The following is a 10,047-nucleotide window of genomic DNA, read 5'->3' as shown; positions in this document are numbered from 1 at the left end:
AAAAAAAAAAAAAAAAAAAAAAAAAAGACACTTAATACCTAGAAGTGTTGAGTGCTTTTGAGAAAAGTAAATCAGGGTAAGAGGCTAAAGAGTAACAGCAGTGAGGAATCTTTACATTAGATAGGCCAGGTAAGGTTTCTCCAAGAAGATAAGGGAGCAGGCCATATGAGCCTCTGGTGTGAGAGCTTCCTGTGTGGTCGGATCACTGCAAAGGTCCTGAGGTGCAAATGAGCCTAGCAGCAAGAGTATCTCCAAAGGAGTGTTTGAAGGAAATAGTGGTAGCTTGGGCACAGATCCCTTAGGGCCTAATAGACAATGAAAAAAAACTTCAAATTTTACCTTAAGCATGAGAGAAAGCCCATGGAAGGGTTTGAGCAAGGAGGCAATGTGATTTGCATTTTAGGTTATCACTCTGCTTGCTACCTAGAGTCAGAGTAGAAGCTGTGAAACCAGTAAGCGGGTATTGAGATAGTTCAGGTGATAGATGATGATGGCTTGAAATAGAGTAGTAGCAATGGACACAGTAACATAGTTCTTTAAATGAATTCTATTTATATCTTTCCATATGGTTATAAATAATAAATGGAGAGAATTTCAGAAATTGTTTCTTTTCTGTTATGGTGATCTTCAGTACGCCGTAAATAGAAAATTACCAAGCTTTGCAGAACTACATTATTTAACACTGTAAAGGAAGAGAGAGCAAGAAAATGAGAAAATCTTCAGTGCTTGGTAGAGGCTCACAGATAAGGCAGGGTAATTCAGGAGATTATAAGGGATATGCTCATGTAAACTCTTTCTTCAGTGGCTCACATGACCTGCTCCCTCATCTTCTCAGAGGAGTCTTATTTGTCCTGTTTACTATAAAGAGTCTGAGCCTGGTACCTGCATTTCTTAAAGGGAAATGATGTGTACCCCCCTTTCCCTCCTTGTGGGCCTCAAGGTAAGAAACCTGGCTTTCAATAAATCTGGCTTCTTTTTCACAAAGTGCTACTCTTAGAATTTACAGTAAAACATCTTAGAATATCTTTATCTTTATCATAATCATTATTATATTTTTACCTCAGTAAAGATGCAAGTATTTTTAAACAATTTAAAAAATAGTAATCATTCCAGGGAAACTGAGAAATGAAGTATGTGCCTACTTACTCTTGGTACTAATGAAGCCCAATGTCACACCTCATAAACACAGTATATACAGTGTTTTGCTTTTGTAAATATTATTAATTGAACCAAATAGGGTTACTAAAAAGACAGGAACTGTATGTAATTGGGTGTCACTAAGTCTCTGTCATTCAAAGGAGATTGTCCAGGGCTCAAGTTTCAATGGGGGTCTCTTTTCATTGGTTTTTTAAACTTTATTATTTTTTTCTCTAAGCTTTAACATGTTGTTTTTCAATCTTATCTTTCTCTTTTTCGTACTTTTTAAAATTTTGCTGAAATAGTGCGTAGAATAAGTTTTTTATATGGAACACATGGATGATAAATGTTTTTTCTGCTTTGTTAAACAGTTTGTTTCTTTTGTTCTCACTATTAATTATCAGCTGCTAGCTCCTTGAAATTTGGTGGCGCCAACATTAGAGAAGTATAGAAATCTCTGCTGAGACTAAGCCTCAGTGCCTGCACTCCTGCATTCCTGCATACTCACAGCTAGATTTTTTGGTGGTCTTATTATTCTTATTCCATTGTAGGCAACCTGTTGTTTTGGTTTTTGTTGTTTGGGTTTTGGGTTTTAGGTTTTGGTGGTGGCGGCTTTTTTTTTGCTCTGAAAGTTTGTAGGATTTTCTCTTTCTTACTGATGTTCTGGAATTTCACAAGAATTCTTAGCCCTAACTTATTTGAAAATGGTCTTTAGTTCTGTAAGATTTTCTTACATTTTTTTTCTTTTATTATTTCTTCCTTTCATTGTCTCTCTTCTCGGCTGCTGGAACTCCAAACAGAAAGATGTTGGACCTGATAAAAAGATGTCTATCCTGTATGTCTCTTACCAATTTATCTCTTATTTTCCATCTCCTTATCTTTCTTTGCTCTTCATTCTACAATGTTTTCACAGCTTATTTTCCAGATCACCAGGTTGGCCTTTAGCAATATCCATACTGTTATTCAGTCTATCCACTGAATTCTTAACATCGGTAATTTTTTTTTTTTTTTTTGAGACAGGGCCCGGTCTGTAGTGCAGTGGCGCAATCTTAGCCCACTGCAACTTCTGCCTCCTGAGTTCAAGTGATTTTCCTACCTCAGCTTCCCGAGTAGTTGGGATTACAGGCACTCACCACTACGCCCAGCTAATTTTTGTATTTTTAGTGGAGACGGAGTTGCACCATGTTGGCCAGACTGGTCTCGAGCTTCTGACCTTAAGTGATCCACCCACCTCAACCTCCCAAATTGCTGGGATTATAGGCGTGAGCCACTGCACTCGGCCAACATTAGTAATTTTCTAACTTCCAAGAATTCTTTCTTCTTTCTAGCAAACTATTTTTTAATTATGTGGTATCCTTTTGAATATTTCTAAGGCCATTAATTAGAATTTGGCCAAATTCTCTTCTGCTTCCTAATTTATCTCCTTTTCCTAAAGCCAGTTGTTAGGTGTTCATATTGGTTCTTTTTTTCCCCTCCGTGATATTGGATTTGCTCAAATGTCCAATGATCCTTGGTTGTTGATTTATATTTATGATGACTAAATTGACTAATAGAAGTAATGTTGTTAACTTTTCTTCAGCAGTTTGGTAGGGTTGCCTCAACAACTTAATGGAATGAGAGTGTTGACTGTGGGCTGTAAATAACATAGGTGGGTTTGTTAACAGGCATGTCTTTCAGAGCAAGGAGACTAGAGGCAGGTACCTGGAGAGTCCAGGAGAGGTTGAGCACTGTGTACATTTTACTCCTTGACATAGCTTCTCACCTCCCTACACTTCTGGGTTCTGAAATGGGATCTGCTGGTATGCCTCTTTGGTTCTTTTAGTACCTACCACCCAGAATAAGATGCATATCAGAGAAAGAGACCTGTGGTTCTCTTTCTCAGCCTAAGGGCAAAAGTGACAGGTGTCTGGCGTCTTAGGCTCTATATTAGTAGAGTAGGAATGATCTGTTTATATTGTTCTGGTTTAATAAGTTACGCTGATTTTTTATTGTTGTTGTTGACTCTGAATTTAGTGTTCTTGTTTTCTGAAAAGGGTTTCTTCTTTTCTCTGGTGTTTGAGGCTGCTGGGATTTTTCTGTACATGCAAATTTTACCTAGGATTTCTTGAAACTTTCTGGTTTGCTGTTTATCCCATTTCTTGTTTTCCAGGCCTATTAAGGGTGTTTTAAAATGTACACTGTCTTTTCTCATTTCAAAGGCACTTTGGAAAGCAAAATACCTTTATGATTCAGTCTGCTCTTTTGAACCAGTGCCCTTTTGCTTGATTTTTTAATTAATGTATTAATATATATTGTTGACTCAGCCAATGGCTAATTACCCTTAAATTTTTTTCTGGGGATAAAACCCATCCTTCATCTTTGTTTTTGAGGCTTTTAATTTTCTATTTGTGAATCTGTCCTTTTATTTGAATATTTTATTTGAATATTATTTTCTAAATTGCATTTATTTTGTTTTACGGTCAAGTGAAATTTATGGAAAAATATACTAATTAAAATCATCCTTCTTTAGCTTTATATATCAAATAGATTATTGTATATAATAAAGTTTATAGCTTATGATAAACGTATTCTTTTAAAACTGTGGGATGATCCAGTTCTTCTCTAGTTGCCTGGAGGACTTTTGTGTTTCAAGCTATTGAATGAATGAATTAGCTAATGAAGACTTTGGTTTAACTTAGTAAAGGAGACACAAAATGATCTAACATGGCACTACAAAATTTAGTTCTAATTTTAGAAGGAAAATGATTTTGATTTTTGTTGTTTATATATACAATATTTTGTGAATGGGATAGTACAAAATAATCATTTGTAAGGTCCACGTTGTGTTTCTGTTTTTAGAACAAAAGGACGATTTACTCCATCTATTTGATGGTATACTTGTTCCTTATAGTAATCTCATTTTTTGGATCTAAACATTTTCTTTGACCTACCACAGCATTGTCAGAAAATGGTTCTGCAGTGGCTTATATCTGTAAGTCCTAATATAATGCAATATGGGTATATTCTTTTCAAGCTTAAAAGGACCTTTCAGTTTTATTAGTGAAAAGGAGTACAGAGTTACAATTTTATGCTTGCTCATGCATAGATATTAATTCAGACATAACAATAGATTAAAATACTGTGATAACAGTTTTGTTCTATTTAAAGTTATATATTATAAGACCTAAAATTTCTAGAAGTTTAGGAAGCATGATTTTCTCTGAAGAAATGTGTAAATACAGTTGACCCTTAAACAACCTGGGTTTGAACTGCACAGGTCCACTTAATCATGATTTTAAAAAATAAACTCAATGAGCCCTCCACGTCTGCAGTGAAGTATAGATCAAAAATGTAGTATTCATGGGATGTAAAACCCACCTACACTGAGGCCAAGTTTTTGTATCTGTGGTTTCTGTAGGGCTGACCGTGGTGCCTGAGTATGTGCCGATTTTAGTATGAGTGGTCCTGGAACCAGTCACCCACAGATACTGAGGGCTGAATGTATTTTAGTAGTGAGTAACATAGCAATTTTTTGTTTTCTCTTTGTATACTTTTCTGCACACAGCCCCAAATGTTAAGTCTCTGTTCTTAAAATGGTCTAGTTCTTTTGGAAGGGTTGTGTTGATTATATGTATATACAGATCGACTTACTCGTAATAAAATCAGTATTCATAGGAACTTCTTCCCGACACTAGATTTTAGGTAGCCTTTTCTGAAACTCTATATCTACCTGGGCAAAACTGAAAGTGAAAAAATTGCTCAGATACCAATACCTGCTTTTAAGGTGAATGAGCTTTGTGACTATAGTGGGAATGACAGTTAATGAAACATGATAAATTTATCTTTTTTATTATGCTGGCTCCAAATTTTAGAGCTCCCTAAGGTAAATAAAGACTCATTGAAATATTTTTTTCCTGAATAATTACTCTATGTATTAGTTGAGGCATGATTTAAAAACAAAAGTAAGAACAAATATTTGGTGATACTTCTATTTTGTTATGACTAAATCAACTAATTAATTTAGGGAGTAAGGTATGCATCAAGTACAAATTTTGGTTTCCTGAAAGAAACCTTAAAACCAGCCCCTATTCCTCCAAGTCCCTCGTTTTTTGAGACAGTCTGTCTCCATTGCCCAGGCTGGAGTGCAGTGGTGCACTCGCAGCTCACTGCCCTCCCAGGTTCAAGCGATTCTCCTGCCTCAGCCTCCGGAATAGCTGGGATTACAGGCTTGAGCCACCGCGCCCGGCCTTTTTTATCATTTTTGTTAAGTTTGGAAGCTTGACTTCTTTCCTAAACATTGATATAAGATTTCATGAAATTTTTAAATATAGCAAATGCTGTTAAACATTACAAATGTAAAATATGGAGGAGGAAATAGGTGCTTTTTATCTTTATAGAAGATAAATATATCAAACCCACTTCAAAATTGTCTATAGAAAAAATTTTAGCAATAGGTAATATAAAAGTTCCCGGTTAGAATGGATTCAAATATATGGAAATTAAATGAAAATCTAGAATCATTTCAGTTCACTGAGAATTAGCTGATACAGTGAGCAGCAGATATAATCCCATAGACTGCGTATTTTTTTAAAGTCCTGATCTTCACAGTGGAGCTTAAAGAAAATGTAGTATTGTAACGTAATTATTCTCATTATTAAAAATGATTTACTTTTAAAACCCAGCATGTTACATCATAAGTAATACTTATTTTTTCTTCCATAGGTAAGAAGTTTGATAGCTGTAGGACTGGGTGTTGCGGCTCTTGCATTTGCAGGTAAGATAAAGAATATATGCCAACAAATTGCAGGGGAAATATTTCCAAATAGTGTCTACGGTGATTCATTGAGTAGACCCTTAGTATTCTGAGGTTTTGGTTTTCAGACATAATGCCTTCTCACTCTTTCCACCATTTGTAGTTACTGAACATTTGTCATTGTAGCAAAATCTAGATAAACTTTATGGGGAAGAAAATTAGTGATACAAGAGCCAGGAAAACTAGCTCCAATAATAGTTTATCTTCCTAGCATTTTTTTTCAGTTTGAGGTATAGTATACTATAAAAAGAAATTTTAATATTGTGCAATGTAAGTGGCATGGAGTTCCTTTATTCTCCCATATTTATTTTTTATTGCAGATAGGTTTATACATTTTAAGCTGTCAGTTCTTTCTCATGAGCATAGTTGTTCCGTATAGTTTATTAATTTGTCTCTCAACATATTGGTATAATTACCTTGATAAATCCAGGAGAATTTTTTTCACTGCTAAAATTACCTTTTTGGAAAGAATAGTTCTGAAGATCTAAAGTAAATTTGCTGAGTCTGTCATTAACGTACCATAGTTTTAAATTACATAGCTATTTCTTAAATATTAATTTGCGAATATGTCCTTATTGATAAAGATTTACCTTTTTGTTCTAGCATTTGTGTTTGTAAGTTCTATCAGTTTGATCTTGTTAATTGGATCTTTTAGGCAAAGCTGCATTCCATTGTAGCTATATGGAGTTTAGTAAGATCTAATAGAAAAATGAGAAATGAGAGGGTCTTGTTTTGTATGGCATTTAATTTCTCATAATTATCATTTAAAACACTATTTTAATCTTTTATCTTGGAAGTGATGAAACACTTCAACAATCAGAACTTTGAAATCTCGATCAGTGGTTCAGATTCTCTTGGTGTTTTTGTCATAAGGGTCTTATGTCTCAGTTATATAACTTAATGAATTTCTGAGGTGTCATGAGAAGAATATCAGGTCTCAAACAGAATTCTGACAAACTTGCCCCTAAACATAAAGGAATTTTAGTGTTAATTAGAGTAGGCATAGTTATGAATTCAAATGTAAGATTTTGATTTGAAATTAAAGATATATTTTTCCAGTATCATCTTTGTAAAATGACAAGAATTGGTGTGTGTATTCTGTATAGACCACACTATTCCCAACCTCATATTACTGACTAGAATATTATATTAAATAACAGCAAGATCTCTTCCAGAGCCAAATACAACCAAATAGTAGAATTTAGGAGAAAGTACACTTAGATTTGTTAGCACTAGTCTTCTAGTTAGAGTAAACCTCCAGATGTCACTTCTTGAAGCATTCAAATGCTTTTTAACTGAAATTAGAAGTCAATCACTGTGGTTTTGAAGAATTTTGAGGTAATATAAAAGCTACATTTCATACTATTATAAAATCAAATGGAAGATGACATCTATGTGATAAGAGATACAGACAAGTTAGGGAATCAGCCTCATTTAATTTCACTTTATTTAATGTTCTCCTTTATCTCAAGAGCTTTTTATCTTCACATTTTCCCATTTCTGGCATCCTGTCTTTCACTGTAACATGTTTGCACAGAAATAACATTATACATAGGCAGGTAAAGTTTTCTAAAAGGTCTATCTAGGTAGTTGAATTTTTGCAGTAGAACTCTTGATTTGCAAATAGACTTATGGTTAGAAGTTGAATTAAAGCATGTAGTGTCATATACTGATTTTCTAGCAAGACTTTTGGAGAAAGAGATACTGGTAGAAGACAATCTGATTGGGGTACAAAAGATAAATTAGCTAGATAATATTTTACTCTTATTTGATGCCCTGAAAATAATTTAAAACCTGTTTTACTATTGACTTTTAGTTGTTAAAACTCAGGAGTGTTTTGATTATTAAGATTCCTAACTAAGGAAAGAACTAAAAATAAGTTTTTGGACAGAGTAGCCATCCTCAGTGAGAAAAATTGATAATCAACATCCTTGGTAAATATTTCATATGTAATTGCTTTTTTACTTTAGAAATAATTCCATTAAAACCATTTCTGTGCAGTATAGATCATAAATATGATTTGTTTTCTATATATTTCAAAGTGATTATCATAAAAAGCAATACAGTTAATCATTTTAGTATTTTAAGTATCTTTTATACATAATAGGACTTTACAGTTTGTTGTAGAAAGAATACTAGGATGTTATTTTTTGTGACATATACCATCATATAAATGTAAGATATTATACATATATAAATGTAAGATATTATACATATATAAATGTAAGATATTATACATATATAAATGTAAGATATTATACATATATAAATGTAAGATATTATACGTAAACATTGCAAATTTCTACTTTTATGATCATAAACCAGAACTTGATAAATTTAACGGCTATGATAATAGTTTTAACATGAAATTCTGCCCTCCAATAAATTAAAAATATGAAAAAAATTGACCATCTTTCTGGTAAGTTTTGAAATACTTACTGAAATGACGTATGTAAACTATCAATAAATAGTGTGGCAAGCACTTTGAAGGTGTTGATTGATTTTGATTATAGAAAATTATGTTTGCTTTTATTCCTTTTACTGTTTAGGTCGCTATGCATTTCGGATCTGGAAACCCCTAGAACAAGTTATCACGAAAACTGCAAAGAAGATTTCAACTCCTGTAAGTTAAACGTGGCTTTAGTTAGAAAACTCATTTTGATTTTTGTTCGTGTGACATACTTGAGTTAACTTAGAAAATGGTCTTGGATTTTCCAATGTTTGTAGAAGTTTATTTCCTTCGCTATATCACTGGTGAGTTTGTCTAATTTACTGGCTCAGTTTCTTTTAATTTCTTGGTCACATTATTTGTATATCTAACTTTATTCCTGGTTTTGACATCTAATTATTGTAATCTGTTTAGTAGTATTACATCAACTTTGATGTAATTGTTTTCCCCATTTAGTTACTGTTCATTTATTCAATAAACATTTATTGAGTCCCCATCCCTGTTCCAGAAGCTTGGAATAGCTGATGAACAAAGAAGACATGGTTCTTGTCCTGATGAATCTTACTCAAGAGTTGATGCCATCTTGAAATTTGAAACTAGTCCCTTTACAACATCATGCCTGGCCATCTCAAACATAAAACTATGAGATTCCAACCGTGAAATCCTGTAGGACTTATTATACATTTTTGCACCAGCATTATAGCTACTCTGGGGAGCTGAATATAAGTGAAAAAATGAATGACAGTATGTATCCATAAAAGCAACAGTATGGATTGTAGTTTGCAACCACTGAAGACAATACAAAGAAAAGTCACTGAGGCCCTGCAGTGTCAACGTTGGCTTCAGGGAAGAAGCAAATCTGGAATAGATCAACTTGGTTGAGATTTGAGACTCTCAAATTGCTGCAAACCAAGTTGATCATCAGCTCTTCTAAGTTCCTGGCACAGGGATGAGGACTCACTAAATGTTTCTTAAAATGAATACTAATTAAACAGGGAAAGTAAGTTATGTCAAAGTTGATGTAATACTACTAAATGTAAAACTACTAAACTAGCTATTTTATATATGTTTTTTCAATAAATATTTCAAAACTTACCAGAAAGACTTGTTTTTTCCAAATTTATAATTTATTGGAGGACAGAATGTCATGTTAATACCATTATCACAACTATTAAATTTATCAAGTTCTAGTTCATGATCATAAAACTAGAAATTTTCAATGTTTATGTATAGCATCTTACATTTATATTATGGTATAGGTCACAAAAAATGAATTGTTTCTTTTAGCAAAGGCATTACAGGCTTGCGAGGCTTAGTTAGCCATGAACAATGACAGCACCAAAGGATGACATACTGACAAATAATTAAACTTAGATTCAAAAAAACAGCAAGTGATTTTACTGTCCTATAAATGCATGTCTGTGATTACAGGGGAACATAGGTGTATTTTCTGTTTTCCTATTTTTGTTTTATTCAGCTAAAATATTGGTAGGTATTCAGTAAATATTCTTTGAGCACCTACTACATACTACATTATCATAGACAGTGGGATACAGTTATGGACCAAAGACATTGCCCTAGGAGCTTACATGTTAGTGGAGAGACACAGTAAAAAAAAAAAAAAGAAAAGAAAAATGAAGTAAGATACATAATACCGGCCGGGCGCGGT

General features: G+C 33.5%; 1 protein-coding gene across 1 annotated transcript in view; it reads left to right on the top strand.

Annotated features, from left to right (window-relative positions):
• Positions 1–10,047, top strand: part of DNAJC15 (DnaJ (Hsp40) homolog, subfamily C, member 15) — an 86,196-nt gene that overhangs the window by 38,231 nt on the left and 37,918 nt on the right. Inside the window, exons 2-3 of the mRNA XM_011940339.1 lie at positions 5,839–5,890; positions 8,479–8,552. Of these exons, the coding sequence (XP_011795729.1) occupies positions 5,839–5,890; positions 8,479–8,552 (126 nt within the window). The remainder of the gene's footprint in view (positions 1–5,838; positions 5,891–8,478; positions 8,553–10,047) is intronic.

The sequence above is a fragment of the Colobus angolensis genome, unplaced genomic scaffold (assembly GCF_000951035.1).
Source record: "Colobus angolensis palliatus isolate OR3802 unplaced genomic scaffold, Cang.pa_1.0 Scaffold101, whole genome shotgun sequence".
Taxonomy (NCBI): Eukaryota; Metazoa; Chordata; class Mammalia; order Primates; family Cercopithecidae; genus Colobus; species Colobus angolensis.
This window is presented reverse-complemented; position numbering and strand designations above follow the sequence as displayed.